Source organism: Lagopus muta, chromosome 25 (genome assembly GCF_023343835.1).
Source record: "Lagopus muta isolate bLagMut1 chromosome 25, bLagMut1 primary, whole genome shotgun sequence".
Lineage (NCBI taxonomy): Eukaryota > Metazoa > Chordata > Aves > Galliformes > Phasianidae > Lagopus > Lagopus muta.
Window position 1 is genome coordinate 1,122,238 of NC_064457.1, and position 20,414 is coordinate 1,142,651.

General features: G+C 58.7%; 1 protein-coding gene and 2 non-coding genes across 4 annotated transcripts; 2 read left to right on the top strand and 1 right to left on the bottom strand.

Annotated features, from left to right (window-relative positions):
* Positions 1–317: 317 nt before the first annotated feature.
* Positions 318–18,824, bottom strand: LASP1 (LIM and SH3 protein 1). Of its 2 annotated transcripts, XM_048926855.1 has the most exons (7): positions 18,693–18,824; positions 15,278–15,372; positions 7,702–7,786; positions 3,789–3,896; positions 1,864–2,014; positions 1,693–1,787; positions 318–1,024 (listed from the first exon to the last, which is right to left on the bottom strand). In XM_048926855.1, exons 1-7 carry the CDS (start codon positions 18,759–18,761, stop codon positions 851–853), a joined length of 777 nt encoding a protein of 258 aa, XP_048782812.1. In that variant the 5' UTR covers positions 18,762–18,824; the 3' UTR covers positions 318–850. The 2 variants fall into 2 exon arrangements, with proteins under 2 accessions (XP_048782812.1, XP_048782813.1); XM_048926856.1 differs by lacking the exons at positions 7,702–7,786; positions 18,693–18,824 and having other exon boundaries at positions 15,278–15,358.
* Positions 18,825–19,148: 324 nt separating this feature from the next.
* On the top strand, positions 19,149–19,220 carry TRNAC-GCA (transfer RNA cysteine (anticodon GCA)). The gene has a single exon. It is a non-coding gene; the product is annotated as a tRNA-Cys (tRNA).
* Positions 19,221–20,181: 961 nt separating this feature from the next.
* TRNAC-GCA (transfer RNA cysteine (anticodon GCA)) lies at positions 20,182–20,253 on the top strand. Its single transcript has one exon. It is a non-coding gene; the product is annotated as a tRNA-Cys (tRNA).
* Positions 20,254–20,414: the final 161 nt, after the last annotated feature.

The window sequence follows — 20,414 nt, forward strand, 5'->3', positions numbered from 1 at the left end:
GGACGGCACAGGGCTCGGGGTGCTCAACCCCCCCTCCCCGCTTCTGCTGCCAGCAGGGACAGCCCCCAGCGCAGTCCCAGTGCGGTGACAGAGCGGGGAGACACTCGGCCCAAAGAGGCACAGGGATGGGGACCCAAAAAGGGAGAACCGGAGCTGCGGGGGGACATGAGGTCAGGGCAGCAGGTGCTCCTGCACAGTGGCACCACTCAGCCTGGGATGCAGAATGAGGCAGCTGGACCCCAAAATAGCAGCAGGAGCCGCTCCCAGGGCTGCCTGGAACCATTCTGAATCCCAAGAAAAGATTATTTTTTTTTAAAAAAAAAGATTTTAACCACAAATATTTTTCTGGTTTGCAACACTGAGGACTGAGGGAGTGCAGTCAGAATAGGAACTGCAGACAGAGAGCCAGGGGAAGCAATGGGACGAGGCAGAGCCGGAGCAGCGCAGGGCAGGTGCTGCCAGCTGGTCCCCCCTGCATCCCCCCCCCTGCCCCCAAGAGTTGGGATGTTTGGTCCTAAGGAAATGATTCTGCTCCTCCCTCCCCATGCATTCCCAGCACAGTGGGGGGGGGGGCCCAGCCTGGTGTGTGCGCCCCATCCCCTGCGGAAGAGAGGAGGAAGGCAGAGGGAGAAGCATTTGGTCCCAGAGCCCCCGCCATCCCTCGCAGACAGACCCTCAGTCCCGACAGAGCGAGAACAAAGCTACAATGGCGAGAGAAACCAGAGGCGGCTGCAGAAACACAAAGAAACCGAGACGTCGGGACGCGGCTCCGGCAGAGGGAAGGGATGCTGGGGGAGAGAGACGCGCGCGCACCGGGGCCACGGGGTGGGGAGGTTTGGCTCCAACCCCCTCAGATTGCTTCCACGTAGTTGGCGGGCAGCATGCCCGTGTCGCCCGTGCGTTCCACCGTGCCGTACATCCAACCGTCGTCGATCTGCTGCACGTTGATGATGGTGTCACCATCCTGGAAGGAGACCTCGTCTTCATCGGCCGCATTGTAATCATAGACGGCGCGGAAACGCTTCTGTGGGGAGAGAGAGGTCAGCGGGCATGGAGCCCACCATGGGGAACACAGGGCTGTGCCAGCAATGGCCATGGGATCAAAGAATCATGGGATCACCACGTGGTTTGGGTTGGAAGGGACCTCAAAGAATGCAGAACCATAGAGTGGTTGGGGTTGGAAGGGACCTTGAAGATCATTGAGCCATAGAGTGGTTGGGGTTGGAAGGGACCTCAAAGAATGCAGAACCATAGAGTGGTTGGGTTGGAAGGGACCTCGAAGACCGCAGGATCAATGAATGGTTTGGGTTGGAAGGGATCTCAAAGATCATTGAAAAATGGGATGGTGGTGGGTTGGAAGCGACCTTAAAGATCATAGGATCAATGAGTGGTTGGGGTTGGAAGGGACCTCGAAGATCATTGAGCCATAGAGTGGTTGGGGTTGGAAGGGACCTCAAAGAATGCAGAACCATAGAATGGTTGGGGTTGGAAGGGATCTCGAAGACCGCAGGATCAACGAATGGTTTGGGTTGGAAGGGACCTCAAAGATCACAGAACCACATAATGGTTTGGGTTGGAAGGGATCTCAAAGATCATAGGATCAATGAATGGTTTGGGTTGGAAGGGACCTCAAAGACCACAGGATCACTGAACAGTGTGGGCTGGAAGGGACCCTGAAGACCCCTCACTCACCCCCGCTGCGGACGGTGCACTGCGCTGCGTGGAGGCGGGCGCTGCAGGCTCCTTGTAGCCATAGGACTGCGAGGCTGGTGGCTGCTGCTGGTAAACTGGGCAGGAAGAATACACCATTAGCACCAGGATCTGCTGCCACGCGAAGCCCCCAGGTGCTGGGACGGCCCTTACCTGGGTTGCTGGGCTGGACGTGGTGCTGTGGTTGGTGCTGCTCCGGCCGTCGGTAATTGGCGCTTTCCTGGGAGTTCCTGCGCTCCATCTCCGCGCCCTCACTGGGGCTGGGGCCCATCCTGCTCCTCTCAAACTCTTCATGGTATTTGATCTACGGAGGAGGATGAGAGGTCAGAGTGCAGCCTGGAGCAGCTCTGCAGGCCCCAGCCCCCCAGCAGCATCCTTTGGTCCCAGCCTGCTGCTTTTCACAAGGGCAGCAGGGCAGGAAGCACAGTGGCTGCTTCGAGATGGGAGCGGGCATAGGAAGGGGAAGGAGGGAAACCTATATAATCCTATATAATAGAGCAGCAATGCCACAAATGAGGAAGGGTTCAGCATTCAGGTGTGTGCAGAGTGAACAAGAAGCTCCCAGAGCCTGGAGAAGGGGCAGAGAATCACTGTGGTCAGGATGCACACTAAGGTACATGGGGAGGACCAGGCAGCCCAAAATGGGTGACTCCCCCTCATAGCAAGGGGAAGGAGAACTTCAGGGTCCTGGGGTGTGAGGTTTCCAGGCATGGGTGATGCTCAGGAGCAGCCTCCCAACCCCCCCGCACCGCAGGAGCACAGAGCAGAAGCACCTTTAGTGATCCCAACCTGCACACACTGCAGTAAAGGGTTAACCCAACCCTGGGCACGGTGTAAAAATTAATAGCTGCTCCTGTTAATGAATACCCTGCCATTGGGAAGCACCTGGAGCCCATTTGTCTGCTGGTTAAACAGTGCTGTACTGAAGGGCACTCCAGAGGGCTCCCTACAGGCGGGAGGCAAAGCCCGGAGCAGAGCTGCAGGGACGGGGATGCTGCTGCAGAAATGACTGCACTTTCCCTGTGCTCAGAGGCACAGCGTTGGGCTCTGCACAGCTCCGTTCCTAAGAGGCTTTCCTGCTGTGCAGGGCTGCATTTGCACCTTTTGCACCTCATGTTTTGGGGCAGTGCTGCAGCTCGGCCTGCAGCCCCTGTGCTGCTCATCCCCCCGCTGCGCAGAGCCCTGTTGGCACAGCAGGCTGCATGCAGGGGCTGCTAAGTGGGTCACGGCCATGCCAAGCTGGCAGACAGATGCCTGCAGGGCTCTGAATGCCTCCTGTGCAGGAAAATCCACCCAGCAGCCCCCAACTTAAGCAGAGCCTTCAGGTCTGGATGTGCAGGTAACTCCCTGCGGACCCCACATGCTGCCCAGAGCTGCAAATGGGATCAAAAAGAGAGGGAACAAACAGCCGCCTCCAGCCCCATGGGGTGTGCTGTGTTTGTGTGTCTATGAGCTCCTTCATGTGGGCTCCCTCTCCTTGCACAGGCATGGCAGCTTTCTGAAACCCAAAGCATTTTGCACGCAAAGCTGCAGCTCTCAGGGCAGGCCCAGGGCTCGGTGAGGAACCTCCTGGCTTGCTGCTGGGCCAGGTTTTGCAACAGCTTGGGCTGTTAGATAAGGGCTGCGCACATGACTTTTACCAGCAGCTAAAGGTTAATTAACCCTCTGCGTGCTGCTGGAGGGATGCAGTGCTGCAGGCAGCCGTGTCACTGTGCCCCAGGTCGGCTGCACCCCATGCAGCAGCTCTGTGTGTGTGTGTGTGCATCCTCCTCCTTCGCCATGGAAACAGCCATCCACATCCTGCACACAGCACCCGGACAGGGATGGGGGGATCAGGATGCAGCCAACCCACACGTGGGCTTCTTGTTTTTAGAAAGGGAGAGCTGGGTCTCTTTTAGACACAGCCCAGAGCTCCACGCGGTGCTGCGTGCTCAGTGGGCCGTGCTGATAGCCTGGGTGACAATGAGGTACGGTGACAGCTCAGGTGATGCTGTGTGCCCCCCTCCCCCCCTACCAGCACACAGCTCCGCAGCAGAGCAGCGCAGCAGCACCAGACACAGCGATCAGAAGGCACTCACGTTGCTGATCTGATCCTGAGTCTTTTTGATTCGCTGCAGCTCCGGGGTGTCAGCCACCACGCTGAAGCCTTTCCCCTTGTTCTTCTCAAACTCCTCCTTGTAGCGAATCTGGGTGGGATCAAGAACAAACACAGTGAGCTGCGGGGGAATGCAGTGTGTGGAGCTGCTCTGCTCACCCAGACGGACCTCGCTGTCCCCACAGCAGCTCTGTCTGAGTCTTGGCTTCGTGCAGGGAGCCCCCATAATGTATCTGCTAACAGCAAAACGAGGCACTGCCAAGAGCTGAAACACAACAGCTTCCTGTGCTCTGCTCATCCTGTTGCTCTCTCAGCAGGGCTGGGGTCACTTGGATTCACTTTGCATTTCCTGCAGGCTGCCACTGCAGGTCAGCTCAGCTGCAGCTCTCTGTCCATATGTGGGTTCTGAGGGCTCCATGAGCTGCACCCACTGCTCCACCAGGGGACATTGAGGGACAGAAAAGGCCCAGGACAGCCATCACAGAGCAGGCTGTGGGGCTGGAGGCCAGCAGAACTGAGCAACCCTATTTGTTTGCCAAACTGCCACCAGCATCGCTTCCAGCAGAGCCCTGCTTTATTTCACTCGTCCCCTTGCATGCTTTTCAGTAGCTCTGTGCAGCGTCCAGACCACGTTTCCAGCACACAGCCCTGAGCTGCACCTTGCAAACACATTGCTCCTGCCCTGCACAGAAGCAGAAATGCAAGCTATGGGAGCTACGGAGCCTCCACCCCTTCCCCACAGCCACAGCACACACGGCACAGTCCACAACTGGTAACTCTGATGTGACTCAGAAAGGAAAGGTTTAATGAACTGGGCTGCAGAATCCTCCCTTGCAGGGTAACAACGTGACCGAGATGCCAAAGCACATCAAGGGGAAACCGATTTCAGGGCAGAAGCCTCTGTTTGCCCACGGCAATGAGGGAGAGAGCTGGAGCTGGTTGGGGTAAGGGACACAGACAGTGCCATTAGGAAGGAGCAACCTCAGGGTGTTACGCATCGGGCTGGAAATGCACAGCTCAACAAGCATGAGAAGGAAAGGTAGAGCATCCTCAAGCATGAAGCTCATCACAGGGCTAAGCAGTTCCCTTGATATTCTTACATTTCCCCTCCTGAATCTCACCCCTCTCTTCTTCTCCCTGTAACACCCAGGTCAGAGCAATGCAGCCCAAAAGGATCCCCTTTGAGGCTGCCCTGAATGAAGGGGGGGACGATGGCAGGATGTGGGGCACAGTGCGTTCTGCAGGGGAGGTTCTGCCCCATGGCAATCAGAGCAGGACAGGGGCACTGGGGTGATGCTGGGAGGGAAAACACGGAGCAGGGGGACACTGCAGTGCTGCAGCCATCGCAGTGGCCAGGACAGACAGCGGAAGGAGGGAGGAAGTGCTCAGAATGGGCAATTTTCTGCTTCTCCCTGCCCTTACGAGGCAGCCGATGCCTGCTGGTGCTGTGGGTACCTGCAGCACTCAGGCAGGGCGGCTGCTCCCAAAATGCCCATTTTTAGCATTCAGGATTAACCACAGAAGGGGAACCCTGCGATTTGCTCACCGCACGTGGGCTGCAAGAAGAGGCTGCAGGCGTAAAAGCTGTCGCTTTGCAGACACTTTTAACTACACAGGCTGTTATTATCCAGCGTCTACAGTGACCGGAACAGCAGACGCCCTCTCCACAAACACAAATAGAGGAGGAAGGTGGTGGATCTGCATGCAGCCCCGTTAGCGGTGCACAACCGGCTCTGCCGGTCCTGCTGGGGTGTGGGTTTGGCAGATCGCCCCTATTGGGGTCACCCACAAACACAGCTGTGAAGGGAAGCACAGAGCTGCAGAGCTCCAGCTGGCAGCAGCCCCACGGAGGACCACAGACCTTCTGACTGCCCCTTCCCTCACACAGCTCCCAACCATCAGCTCCATTTACGGCCCAAACTCGGCTCCTGCTTCAGAAGGGCTCTCTGAAGGGTCTGCTCAGCTCCTGCTGTCCCTACGAGGCTGTCCACAAAGCACAGCAGTGGCAGCCTTAGCTGGAGCACTTGGAGAAATACAAAACAGGAGAGTCCCTGTGTGGGCAGAACAAAGGCACCAAGATCCTACCTGCAGCACATTCAGGGTCTGCCCTCCATGGGGGGCTCTGGGCAGCTCTCACCCGCTTCAGCTGCTCCGTGTCCCACTGTTGCCCATCCCTTCTGCTCCCTCCTGCTCTTAGAGCCATGCCCTCAGCCCGTCCCAGCACCAAGATGTGGGTTCCACAGGCTGGAAGCCCCTGGCTGCACCCCAGCCCCTCTCATGCCACATTCACACACAGCCAGCCCTGCAACGTGCTGCTCCCATTGCCAGTGCCCACAGTGCCCCTGCAGTGACAGGGGCTGTGCACAGGGCCTTGCTTCACCTCCCACAAGATACAGCAGTAGCTGAGCATTTGGGAATGTTAAGACAACACAGCGTGTCTGTTCCAGTCCCTTCCTTTCAGAAGGGTCCACGCACACTGCAGTGGTGGAGGAGCAGTGCAGGAATGGGATGCAGCCCCCAGCACCTCCCAGGGCACTGTACCTGCTCCAGGCACAGCAGATCTCCAGGTCTGAGCACAGCTCTAAAGACACTCAGTGCAGAGGGAAATGGGATGGACGACACCCCGCACCGACCTCACGCAGAGGATGGAACCTACTTTCATTTCCAGCCACATCCAGCACAGCACACAGCACAGGAGCCGAGCATCCCAGCGAGCTGCAGAAAAGCCCAGGCAGTGCCAGCATCCCCTCCCCGGGGTCTACTTTAATAAGCAAGAGATAATGAAGAGCTGAGCTCATTGGAAAAGCAGCACCGGGGGCTGCAGAGCACACGGTTCTCCGGATTATTACTGAGGAAGAGCAACCGTGTCCCCTTTGTGGCTCCTTGGAGCACAGAGTGAACTTGGGCTGAGCTCCATCCAGGTGCACAGGGTGCTGCTGGGCCGGCCTTGCAAAGCACAGCTCTATCTGCCACCAGGTGAGGTTCTGACCCCATTCTGTTTGCTTTCCAGCTCCTGGCGGCTCCAGGCTCATGGGGAGAGGAGGAGGAGGAGGAAGAGGAGGAGGAGGAGGAGGAGGGCAGCGTCTCCTCCAGGCACGTGGAGGGGAACACGCTGACCCCAAAGGATGACTGCTCACCTCACACCAACCCTGGGCAAACCCCAACCCTGTCCTGCCCATCCGCTGCCAGCACTGCGCTGAGCCAATGCTGACAGCTCTGTGTGGACTCTCTGCCCTTTCCTCTTTGCCCCTTTCCATTGAAGGAAATAAAAAAGAAAAAAAAAAGAAGTAAAAGAGATTCCCAGAACAGTGGCCACATCCTGTGCTCTCCCCAGAGACGGTGACTCAAGCCAGAACTGCCCCTGGATGCTTTCTCTCCCACTGCAGCTCTGCCTGCTGCCCACCCAAAGCAATCCCAACACCCCCAGGAGGAGCAGTGCCTGGAGCTCTGCATCACAGCTGGGCACTTCGGGGACACCCTATGGCACAGAATGGGGCACGTCTGCTCAGCTCCCTCCTCACACAGCCTCCCCCTCTTCCCACTTTATCCACACCCCCTGGTATCTGTTCCATCTGCTCGTTTTTGCCTGCCAGAGCTTCCAATCCCTCCAACCTTTGGGTTTACCCAAAACCAGCACCCGCAGAGCTCACGCCCCTCCTTTCCATTTCACCCCGCTGCAATGCTGGGTGCCAGCAGGGAAAATCCCACTGTGGGGTTGGGGGTGCCTGGGGGAGGCAGCTCACAGCCACCTCAAATGAGTGGAACAGCAAACAGCAAAACAGCCCCACGCACAGCTCTCCTGCTGCGCGCCGGAGCAGAGAACGCAGCACAACGAGGCGCAGCACAAAGCACAGGGCAGCTCTCACCTGGCTCTGCAGCACACAATGTATGCTTACCTGGCTCTGCAGCTCGCTCTGCTGCTTTAGGCGCAGGTTCTCGGGAGTGTCTGCCACCATGGTGAAGGACTGCTTCGGGTAGTGCCTGCAGGGGGGAAAGGACAGCATCAGCACCGGGTGCCCAGCCCTCTCCATAGCACCGTGCTGGAGGTGTCGTCCTGGAGCAGCCACCCCTCTTCACTCCGCTGCTTTCATGGGGAAAAGCAGATAAGGAGGGTTTGGCTTTTTTTTTTTACATCACTATTTTTTCCCAGAGGAAAATGTCTTTGTAGGCTTGTGCCCGAGTTCTGGATGGACCCTGGGACACCTTCACCAGGACCTTCAGTTACCGTCATTGGTAACATCAATCCAAGTAAACATTTTGCTTTACACCGCTCTGCCTCTGCTCCACTGCTCCCAGCAGGGTGGCTCAGAGGAGCCCAGAGCTCTCCTGGCTCATTCTGCTGCAGTTTCAGCCACAGACCTCACATTGAGGATATCACCACCCAGCAGGAGCTCCGTCAGCAGAACGGTGTCTGACCCGGGGCGCTTCTCACCTACACCCATCCCACACGTGGGGTGATTGCTTAGCATGTGCCCAACACGGGGCTGTAAAGCAGGAGAGCCACAGCCGGGCTGCATTCCTGCAGTGCCACACGCAGCCTCTGCTATCAGCACAGATGTGCAGTGGGGTGAACTCACGCGTGGCAGGAGGTGAACATCTGACACAAACGCTGTGAGCTCCCCCTGAGATGGGAACACTTCATGCAGCCCTTCCCCCGCTCAGGAAGGTGGAAAAGCAGAGGCAAAGCTGCTGGAACGTGGGGGGTTTCATGAGCAAATCCATTGCCAGGCACCACCACATGCAATGGCAGCTGCCCCCAAATGCAGCACTTTGGGTCTGGGGGGCACAGAGCAGCAGCACCCCCAACTCACACTCACTTCCCTTTGCTTGAACAAACCCTCCTGAAAGCCCAGACAAGGCAGCTCTCCTCCTCCACGGTGGCTCCGAAAGGAGGTGAGCAGGGCTGAAAACAAACCTGCAAACCCTGCAGATGCATCTGCTGCCCATGCACACAGCTCTGACCCCATCCCCATCCCGTTGCTGTCCCTGCACCAGGCAGCCCACAGCTCCCACGCTGGCAGACAAGGCGAGCCCTGACCTGATGGAGCTGCAGCCCCATCCCTACCCACACCACATGGGAGCCCTATGGGTCTGACAGCCCCAGGCTGCGCCCTGAGAGCCACCACAGGGAACTGACTGCACACAGTGTGAGCAGAGCTCTGCCCACGGCTGTCCACGCTGCGGTCAGCGCAGCAGGAAACCATCTGCACCACGACACTGAGACACGGACCTGAGAGCAGCTCATACCTCATGCAGCAACGCAGGAAGTGAGACAACAAAAATAGACTCCAGAGCCACGCTGAGAAAACAGAGAAACCCCCCCACGCACACCCAGAAAGCAGACAAAGCAGATGTGGTTTGCAGAAAGGGGAAAGGAAGCTCAGCAGCAGTTGAGAGGGACAAGGAGCAGCGCTGGATGAGAGCAGATCACAGACCGCCCCTAGGATATGGTTTAATCTCTGTTTAGATTAATCTGACGGGGGGGGATACAACACTGTGTGCTCAGGCTCTGCTCCCACCACGGCTGGGCATGGCGTTGGGGCACAGCATCCACCCAGCTGGGGCTGCTGGGCTCTGCACTGCCTCCTCCACGCTGACCAAACGCAACACAGCAGCACCAGGGTGGCTTTGCCAACAGCCAAAGAGCTGGGGTGAAAGCAGAGCTCTCAATGGTTGGTTCTCCCAGAAGCTAAAGCTGTAGGGATGGCCGGATGATCTCCGGACCCCTCCAACCACTGGGAATCATAGCAGCAGCTCCGCAGCAGAGCCTCTGCCCAAGTGATGTTCTAGAGGCAGCAACCAGCAGCGCAGCCATGGCACACAGCCCACTGCTGCCCGCTGCAAAAGGAGCAGGGCTGCAGTCAGAAAGGTGCTCCTGAATGCTGCATTACAGCCATGGTATCTGCGCTGCAGAGCCAGCAGTGCATGCACTGAGTGTCCAAACCTGGCTGCAGGAAACGTGTGCTTGCATCCCAACGCCGTGCCAGGAGGCGGCTGCTCCGGGCGCTGGGGCTCTGATGCAGCAGCATTCATGCACTCCATGCATCACTGCAGCTCAGCAGCACTGGAGGACAGCTCAGCACAGAGCCTCTTCCTGAGCTTCTTGGAAGCCACTGCTTAACTCACACTGAGGTCAAAGAGAACAAAACCACTTTTTAAGCACAAAAGCAACACAATCCAAACCCCTTTGCTGGCTGTGGTGCTGTGCTCAGCCCAGGGCTGGGGGGCAGCAGCCACGCAGAGCAGCAGAGCACAGTGTGACACTGTGCAGCTCCTGCAAAGGGCAAAGGCAATCGCACTGAGCTGCAGCCTCATCTCTGTCACAGCTCTGTGCTCTCTGAGTCTAAATCATCCCATTTCCATGGCAACAGCATCCAATGCTCTGGGCATGCTAATAGCACAGAGAAGGGTCCGAGCATGGCGTGTGGGGAGGAGGAAGCCCCCAGTGCTGCAGGACTGCAAAGCAATGCCACAAATCATCCCTGCCAAGCTGGGGGAAACCACACAGCCGTGGCTGTAGGGCAAAATCATCATCATCATCTTCTGGAAGACGCTGATGCCATTCACAGCGTGGGCAGGGGCCGGGGAGGGATGAAGGAGAGGGGCACAGAACAGCATTGGGTTTCTTCTTTGGTCAGTGAGATTTTGCAGGAGCCTCCCCAAGGGCTGCAGCCCTGAGCCCCACATCTGCTGCTGGGGGCAGTGATCGTCCTGCAGCAGGGAATGGGAGGAAATGCACCAAGTGAACCACGTCCCCTGCGGACGGGCATCAGCTCCATGCACAGCTATGGGATCTGCCTGCTCCAAAGGCTGGGAACGAAGGAGTGGGGACACTCAGCACAAACCACAGATGTCCACCTCCCTGCAATGGGGAAACCATCTCATATGCATGAGAATCAGCCACAGCGCTCACAGCAGTAAATTAAATCTTAATGAGGAAGCACCGACGGATTGTGTCGGGTTGAGGGAGCGTGCAGGAAGCAGAATTGCACCAGGGATGGGCAGGGAGCGTCCTTCCCCATGCAGGGTGCTCTTGTGCTCTCCACCCCACAGTCAGACCCATAACTGCTGCAGGTAAGGAAGGTGCTCAGCACCCGACCTGCCTCCTCCAGAAGCAAGAGCAGCACACAGCAAAACCACCCTTGCAATTAGTGAGCAACAGCCTTTGGTACCCAGCACAAAAAGGATCCGTGCCCACCGCGGTCCTGGCACTGCACCATGGCCCTGTGGTGCTGAGCCAAACGCCTCAGAGGAAGCAGCTCTGCATAGGATTGGGAAGTAAGAGCTTGGGAGGAAGCAAGAGCCAGTTGCAGGCCTTTCCCAATGGGCCCCCTGCACCTAATTAGTGCCTAATGAATGGGGCACTCGGGATCCAACGGGGCTGCTGATGGGCAAGACAGAGCAGCATGCAGGGACACAGAGCAGGGTGATACAGGATGCACATCCCTGCCTGGGGCCTCTCCCCCATTCACTTTCTGCAGGCACCATCCATGGAGCTGCTCAAGACACCCCTCAGAAAGCAATGCATGCTGTCCCATCCCCAGAAACAGGAGCAAACCCCAACGCAGCCCCAGACACCTCGTGCTGTGCTACTAAACCAGGTCAGGGCAGTCTTTGCAGGGTGGACAGAGCCTGTCTGGCTGCTGCATTAGGGGCAGTTTGGGGCCATCAGCCCCACAGCACCTGGAGGCAGCTGGGGATTACCGGGGATCAGGGTCTGTCTGCTCTGCACCCCCAGCTGACTCCCTGCTGCCTCTATGGGGGTGGGAGCACTTCTGAAGAGCTGCCACAAAGAGCTGCATGGCGGGGGCACAGCAGCTCCTCCCATACACCCCATAATAGCCCCACCACAGAGCCAAGGGGCTGCACTTGGAGATGGAGCTACACTTCTCCTGTAAGGCCAGCAGTGGGATGCTTCTGCAAGACAACAGGAACAAGAGGAGCCACTTTCAGCATGACTCCAAGGCACCTCTGTTTCCTTGCATGGCCACCGTGTGCTGCATTTTGGCAGCAATCAGTGCTTGGTGCATCGCTTGCCCTCGCACACAGGCTCCAAGCGAGTGCTTTGGGCAGATGTGCAGCACAACCCCACACCTCCAGGAGGTGAGCATCACCCCCATGACTGCACAGCAGCTTTGGGAACAAAGAGTCATGCAGCAGGAGCAATAGGCTGAGTGCTGCCAGCAGGCTGCACGGTCACATCCTGCCCATCACGGAGCTGCTGGCTCGCAGGGACGCACTTAAACAATAATAAACTGTTGTTCTTTCTTAAGTGAAAACAGCACCCTGCTACTTTGCAGAGAGCTTGCAAACATCCCACCCTAAAGGAGCAGGCTGCAGAGTGGGATCTCAGTTCCTCCCAGTGTTTTCAGGCTGCCAAAATGGCTGGGCCAGCCCTCTGCGTGTGCAGCTGCTGCTTTTCCCAGCATCTGTTCCCAGCCCATACTGAGCACAGCACAGCTCTGCAGGATGAGCTCCTCACCAAGGCTGCCCCAGCGCCCTCCCCATGCTGGAGGCAGAAGGGGACCCACAGGCACAGCTCCAGCACAAGGAACCCAGTGCTGAGCAGGGACACTGCACTGCCTTCCTGGGGCTTTGCTCAGCTTCCCCCCCTCTTTCCCAGAGGCTGTGCCAGCACTTCCAGAGGGTGTTGCAGTGCAAGCAGCCTGCTCCAAGAACCTGCTTTCATCCACAGTGGAAAGATTTCAAGCAAAAGCAGAGCGGGGTGTTGCCAAGCTGTGAAGTCAGCAGCAGCAGCTCCTGGAAGCAGTAATGCTCATCCCACAGCCACCCTGTCCCCCCCCCCACCCCCAAACAGAGCACTGCCTGTCCACACCCCCCCCCCTCACAGTGTTGTTTATGGGAGCAGAGCCGGCATTGCAGCACTACTGGTTTTTTCCACAAGGTCTCTGGCCCCAGGCACGGATAAGCAAGGTTGGGAACACAACAGCCACCAGCAGCCCAGCCCCAGGGGCTCTGCAACTGAACCCCCCCCCTCACGCAGGGCTGGGGGTTTTGCTGCTGTGCGTGGAGCTGCAGTGAAGACCCCCACCCTGATGACAGGATTCTCAGCAAACATGTTCACTCACCATCTGCTTTGTGAGCAGAGCTCAACAATAGGGCAGTGTCTGCATGGGCACCCAATACCTGCACCAGGAGAGCGCTGCCCCTCCTCCAAACCCCACAGCTGGGGGGGGGGGGGCATGAAAGCTTCCACACGACCCCCCCCTCTCCGTGCAGAAGAGGGATGGGGTGGCCTTTCCCCACATACTCCACTGCCTGCTCCCACCTACCCACAGCACAGAGGCATTCCTTCCACCCAGTGCCACTCAAACACCCCCCTGGCACACAGTTGTTCCTCTTTTCCTTCCTGCCCCCCTCCTCCTCCCTGGTCTGAGGGCTCACTGTGCGAACAGAGGCAGCTGCTACCAGATGGGGCACTGCACAGAGCCAAGAACGCATCGCTGGGGCTCCTCTCTTTCCAAGAGCCCTGGGGGGTGTGGGACAGCACAGCGTGGAAAGCAGAGATGGGGCTACAGGGGGGTCCTTGGGGTCAGCAATGGGAAGGAAGGTGATGGGGCTGCTGGAGGACAGCACTCCCACACTGCACACACAGGGCAGCATAGCTGGGTGCAGCTGTGGTCACACAGCAGATGGAGGGAGCAGGGACTGGCACACTTACACCATGTACTACTGGCACAGACCAGAGCCCCTCAGCAAAGGGGAAAATGCAGTTTCCCCTCCCCTCGCCAGCATAGGAGGTGCAGTGGTGAGCCAGCAGCAGTGCCTCATGCAAACCCAACAAGGGGGGGCTGAGCGAGCAGCCAAGGAACAAACCCAGCAGCACAGGGGGTGCTGGAGCAGGGCTGTCTGAGCTGAACACGTTCAGCACAGCAATTGTTTTGAGATCAGCAGGAATTCAAGCAAGCCCACAGCAATATGATGAAGCCTGGCCTTGTCTGGAGGTGCTCTCGAGGGAGATGAACAGAACGATCACGTAACTGGGACAGGGCAGAGAAACACTTCTGCCTCTCCAGCAGCCTCTGCCTCTTGCAGCTCAGCTCTCCTCCATCCCTGATCTGCATACAGCCCTTCCTCTGCCTCTGCTTCCACCTCCTGGAGCTCGAGGTGCTCCCATGGGATGAACCCAGCTGCATCACAGCACCAAAGCCACAGGGAGCCCAGAGCTGCAGCCACCCAAAGGCTGCGCCCGGATTTATTGCAGGGCAATGGCAGAGCAGGAGGAAGCCCGGCCCTCTTCCTTCTGCTCTCTTGAAGAAAGAAACTTCGGAATTTGGCAGAAGGCCACGGCTCAAACAGAGCAGACCCTGTGCTCAGCACAGCAGCCGCTCCCCTGCCAGAGTAAACGTTGCTGTTCCCCAGCTCCTGCAGGCACCAGCAGCATCAGGATCCACCAGGCTGCCCCACGTCCCCCTGTCCCTCCTGGGGCAGCACGAAGCCCTGTGCTCTGCCCCACAGCATTGGGCAGCACAACCTCACCCTGCTTGCCAGCAGCTCCCAGTTCCCTGTGCATTAAGGCACGGCCACACGGAGCAGGAAGGGCACAACGTGATGTGGGTCTTTGTGAGACCAGCCCAGGCTTCCTGAGCGGCTGTGAAAGAGTTAAGGCCACAGCCAGCATCAAAGGCAGCTCTGGAGCAGAGGGGGTTGAGAAAGTGAGATGGGTCGGGGTTGCGCAGACTCCTTGGAATCTCAGGAATTTCCCATTATTATCCCACTTCCCTTACAGCAGCAGAGGGAAGGAGCAGAACGGGACCCCAGGTCTGCGATATGAACAGGGATGGGCACATCCCAGCCCGTGGGGCGCACAGGGGAGGGGGCTCTGACTGCAACAAGGGCTGCTGAGGGCTCTCGCACCCTGCAGGACGCAGCCACCCCCAAAGGGACACACAGGACACCATCTCAGCCCTGCAGGGTTGTGTCACCTCCACCACCATCACTCCCAACCAGAGCTACACAAGAGAGTTTTGCTGCAGCGCTGCTGACTGACAGCCCTATTGCTTCTCCATTCTATTCTTAGGCATTAATATGGTTAATACCCATCTTACAAGGATGCTGTCAGGATTAGAGTTTTTAGAGCACTCTGTGAATGGAGCTCGCTACACAAGTGCTAAGCAGCAGCACATCATCTCATTTTCCTCCTAAGACCCGTCGATGTATAAGAAACAGCTACAAAAGATCTCATTGCAAAGCTGCTTTATAGACGTTAAGAAACACACACAGCAGAATCTTATCCACCTGCAGACTGAGCAGGGCTGCATCCCAGGACACAGCCAGAACCCATTTCCCCACCCCCAAATGCTGCAGAGCAATGGAGAACCGTCCCATGGAACCACACCAGAGCTCCAGGACCCCTTATGGTGGGACATCAGAAAATCAACCACTGAGAGGGAGGAGAATCCCACAGACCCCCCAGCACCCACAGCCCCAACCCCCCGTGGCAGCACTCACGCGTTGCAGTAGGGCTTCTTCTCGTAGCCCTTGTAGTTCTTCATGTTGAGGGTCATCTTGCAGGTCTCGCAGTGGAAGCATGCTTTGTGCCAGAACTGCAAACAGAGGAGAGGAGAGTCAGCGCAAGGCTCCGTTCTGATGGGACACGGCCCTGCTCTGCAAAACTCAGCCCAGAGATGCCAGTGCTGACACCCACAGCCCCTGCAGGGCCTCCCACCATCACAGGACTCTCTCCCAATGCATCTCACCCCAACACAGCAGCAGCATTTATGACTTCGCCTTACAGCAGCATGCTGCTTTATCTCCACATCAGGAATTCACAGGGCTAGGCCGAGGAGGTGAGTGAAAGCTCCTCCTCACGCACGCACTCAGCAGAGCCAGCAGCTGTGGTTTGCAGCTTCAAAGGTACAGCTGTGGGTTTTTCTGCCCAGAGCTGGGCAGGAGAGCGGGTCAGGTGGGGCTGCAGAGACACCCAGCCCAGGGAGCGAGACAGAGATAGAAAAGAAGAGCCCCCCCCCCCCCCCCCCCCATGAGCAGCACTCGGTCCAACACAGGTGTCCAAAGGGTCCCCCCCACCCTCACTGCACTCCCCAAACCTCATGGATCGTCCTATGCACACTTCAAGGCCCTCTCCCCCACTGCTGGAAGACACAGCAGCACCTTATCAGGGCAGGGCTGGAGTGATAAGGATGAGCAGCCTGATGCTGGGGAGGTGGCGTGGGCATCCTCCCCCAGCCCTGTACACCCCAGTTGAATGCCAGGCACAGACTCACAGCAGCACAGCTCTTCCTCCAGCTCACACTCAAGGTTAAAGACTCAAAATTCGGATCACAACCCGACATTATTGGCCGCAGCATGAGCTCTAAAGACACATTTGGAGCGTTTAGGGCCCTTCTGACCCAGGGGCTGGAAGGAGCCCTGTGAGAGCAGCTCAGAGCAGCTGTGTGACCCCTCAGGATGCTTGGCCCCAGCCGTGTTCTGCTGTGACCTCGTGCCCAGGGTCCCAGGAAGGGCTGGGGGCTTGGAGCCATGCCTGGGGAGCAGAGCTGAGTGGGAGAACTGAAGAAGGAAAGCACCACCCCAGTGGCTCTTCCTCCATCAGCAGACACACTTTGCACGTGAGGTGCCCACAGCCGCTCCACAAAAACACAGAAGGAACAAGCAGAGCCAAGGCAGCAGCTCAGCACCCAGAGCTGCGAGTCAGGCGATGCAGTGAGCGAACACAGGGAGAACAGCTGCTGCTGGTGCTACAGTTTCCACCCGTAATGTTTTTTCCACCTTAGAGCTTCTAAGCATCTGTTTCCACTGCTGGCGCCGTGCTCTGCTCCGTGCTCTCATCCTGCAGGAGCAGCAGCAGCCCTGTGCCACCCACCCCCAGCGCCACACCCCGAGCACAAACACAGCCCTGGGCGCTGTGACTCAGCGGAGCAGGACAACTCACTGCCTCTCAGTTGCTCAGAGCAACGTATTTGTGCTTTTCCTCCTCCGAGTTCCTCCTCGGCTTCCTGCTAACGGTGGCCGAGCAGAGGGGCATCGCACTGCACTGCCCTGTGCCGTCGCCCAGCTCCTATCCTGCGCACTTTTCCCCTCTCCCCCATGCTTTCAGATGACACAGACGGACCAACAACCCTCAGAGCATCCCATAAGTTACATACAGCCTTCCAGCCATCCACAGCATCATAACAACATGAATATCCAGAGATGAGCTGCCTGCAGCCCTCAGCACTGCCACCTCTGAACATCACCTTACCCCAACACGGCACCATATGCACGAATCCACACCAACACCACAAAGGAGCAGCACAACAGGCACAGGAACAGCAGCTCTTCATACTTCCTATCCTGCTCCCCCTCACCCTCTAGCAGAGAAAGGAGGCCAGGCTCCAAATAGCTTCTTTTCAGGAGAGCTGATGGCTCTGCTTTTTAGTTCCCAGGTTGAGGCGCTCAGAGCTCCTGGAGCAGAGCTCAGGCACAGCTGCACAGTGCTGCACCCCCACAGCCCGGAGCTGCTCTGCTGGGCATGCAGTGCACGGAGCACCATTCCCACCTGCGTGCAGCAGAACGGGGATGGAGCTCACAGCTATGTGCACCCACAGCTCATCCTTTGCTGCTGCTGCACCATTCAGGACTCAAAGGATGAAGACGGCACAGGGAGAGCCCCGCTGGGTTTGTGGCTACTTTAAGGAACTAACAGTAAATCCCACCTTGGTTTCACAGTCACAGCACCACTAGAGGAGCCCCGTGTCGCTCCCCCAGCGGAAGCATCACAGCCCTCAGCCTTGGGCAGGGAACAACCCCCCCACCCCCCCGTTGCCGAATGGAGCCGTCGTTCCGTGCAAAGCAGCGGCGCTGAGATCCCAACCAAACGGCTCAGCCCCCGTCCGACTCAGCCGAGGACCTCGGATCAGTCGCTGCCGATATCAGCGCTTCGCTCCGGGAAAAGGCAAACCCGTCACCCTGCGCTCCGCACCGCTCCCCCCGCGGCGGCCACCCGGTGCGAGCAAATCCGCCCTTCAGACTTTGCACGGAGCTGACGCGGACGTTGTAAAAGCAGAGATCGGGTCGTGCTTTCCGGGAGGAGGGGGGGCTACTGCAGCCGCAGGACGGATTAACGGGGGGCTGCAGAGAGCGAAGCCCCCGCAGCCCTGAGTTATTCCCGCAGCCCCGCACGCACAGCGGGCAGTGAGAGCAGCGCGGGGCTGCGCGCACAGGAGGAAGCGCATCCCCCCCCCCCCCCATCCCCCAATAAACCCCCGCCAGGACACCCGCGGGGGGTGCTGTGCAGACAGAGCCACTTCTCAGCTTGAAACAGACGGGAGGGTCTCTGGGACACAGCGCTGATGGATCGGCGTCGGCCGATTCCCAGCGTCAGGAAAAAACCTCATCCGTGAAAAATGCGGCCCCGGGGTCTGCGCGGCTCAGGAATGTCGCTGCGCGGATCGGCGCATTCCGCGAGTTACTTATTTTAGAACCTGCGGGAGCGCCCCGGAGTGGGGGGGGGGGGGGTGGAGGGGAGGGGGCGGCTCCGGGGGTCCCGCGGGGGCAACAGCAAGAGATCGCTGCACCCCTCCCCCCCCATCACCCTTCCTCGAGACCGGAACGCCGGTGGCAGAAAAGCTTTATTTTTAACGGGGAAAGAAACGCTCCGAAGCGATACTGAAAGCAGTAAGAGAAAGCAACGCGAACCGCAGAGCTCCGGGAACGGGGACGCGCCCGATGGAACCGGAGCTTAAAAAGAAACCCCCACTGCTAATGGGATCCAGATGGGTTCCGCCTCACGGCGCTGCGGGATCCGGAGCCTTTCTCCCCCCCCCCCCCGACAGCTCCGACCGCTCCGCACGGTGCGGGCAGAACGCGGTAGCGGGGATTGGGTCGAGAAGGAGGAGGGTTGCGGGACGCTGCTCCCCGCTCTCACCTTATCCAGGCAGTTCACCTTCTCGGTAGGATACACGATCTTCCCGCAACGCGCGCAGTTGGGGTTCATGGCCGCCCCGCTCCCCCCGCAGCCGCCGCCGCGTCCGCCTCTGGGCCGCCGCCCGCGCGCCGCGCCCCTAAATAAGGGGGGGGGGGGAGGGAGGAGGGGCGGCGGGGGCGCGCGGGGCGGGGCGGCAGCGCGCGCCCACCCACGCGCATCGCCCCGCCGCCCTCACGCGCGCTCCCGCACTCCTTTGCACGCGCAAATCGCTGCTCCCTACACAACCCGAACCCCACCCCGCGGGTGCGCGGCCCCGTTGCGCGACACGACACTCCGCGCGGGCACGCGCACGCGCTTCGCTCCTCGAGCGGCTCCACGTGTCGCATCCCCCCCGCATCCCCCCCCGCACCGCGCGGTCCCGCACAGGAACGCGGCGCGGGGCGCGGAGCGGCAGCCGGGGGTATAGCTCAGTGGTAGAGCATTTGACTGCAGATCAAGAGGTCCCTGGTTCAAATCCGGGTGCCCCCTCGTTGGGATTTTATATTTTTCTCTCCTCCCCCCTTCCCCCCCCCCCCCCCCGCCCCATCGCGGCTTCAGACGCGTCGCGCTGCTCCGTGGGCGGTTTCTCCTCGTTTGGCTCAGGAAGTGCTGCGGGGAACAGAGCCGCTCCGCACCCAAAAGCTCCGCAGGGACGGCTCCCACCCCTGCACACAGCAGAGATCCCCGGGCTCCCAGGGCAGCTCTTCCATCTCCCCAAACTGCAGGAGCTCACCCAGAGCTGTGAGTTATCGCAACGCTTTGCTTTCTGCACCGAACAGAGCCCAGTCCCACCCCCGTGCCCTCACCCTTCGGACATCGATCAGCACCGATGCCCCTCATCTGCACTGTCTCACAGTCAACCTTCAGCCAACCGTTGGCCAAACAGGTTCCCACGGGCCTTCCTGGCCACCAGGGCACACTGCTGGCTTGTGGTCACCTTGTGGTCCTTCTCTGTAGAGCTCCTTTTGCAGATGCACAGCCCCCATTCCGTACCGATACATGCAGTTACTTCCCCCGGGTGTCAGAACCCCTCGTGTGTGTCAGACTCCATTGGGTCTCTGTCTGAGTAGCTCTCAACCTCTCCCATCGAATGGCAGCACATCCTTCTGCTGTCAGCCCCCCCCCCCACTGCTCTGTGCCATCAGCAAACGTGCTGTGTGTGCTCTGCATCCCTTCACCCAGGTCACAGCACCTCACGTACTGCAATGATTCAGTATGAATTCCCACTCTTTGCTTGCAGGCTGTGAGGCTCCCAGCTCCGTGCTTCCCTCCTGAGCACATCAGGACAATCTGGAGGAAATCAGGCGTGTGCTGCCGTGGAGCAAAGCCCTTTTTTGCGAAGGGCTGGCGTGGAGCTGCGGTCTGCAAGGCCGCTGGGGCAGAAAACGTTGTGAGCAGAGAAAATTGAAGGCAGCTTTTGTAGCACGCAGCGCAGAACAGTGCGTGCCGCGGGGGTATAGCTCAGTGGTAGAGCATTTGACTGCAGATCAAGAGGTCCCCGGTTCAAATCCGGGTGCCCCCTCTTTTTCTCTTTCTTTTTTTTATTTCCACTCTCCTGCTTTCTACCTTTTAGAAGAAAGAAGGATTTCTCACCCAAATTTTCTCTGATTGCTCGGCAGCCGTTCCCGGTGCTCGCGGCGCACTCTGGGCTACGGGCGCTGCCCGCGGAGAGCGCGGAGGAAC

Excerpts from the sequence above, each read along its gene's own strand:
- LASP1 (XM_048926855.1), bottom strand. The coding sequence starts at position 18,761 with ATGAACCCCAACTGCGCGCGTTGCGGGAAGATCGTGTATCCTACCGAG. Across the intron at positions 3,897-7,701 it reads AGAGCGAGCTGCAGAGCCAG|ATTCGCTACAAGGAGGAGTT; the intron begins GTAAGCATACAT and ends GATCCCACCCAG. Across the intron at positions 1,025-1,692 it reads GTGCACCGTCCGCAGCGGGG|AAGCGTTTCCGCGCCGTCTA; the intron begins GTGAGTGAGGGG and ends CTCTCCCCACAG.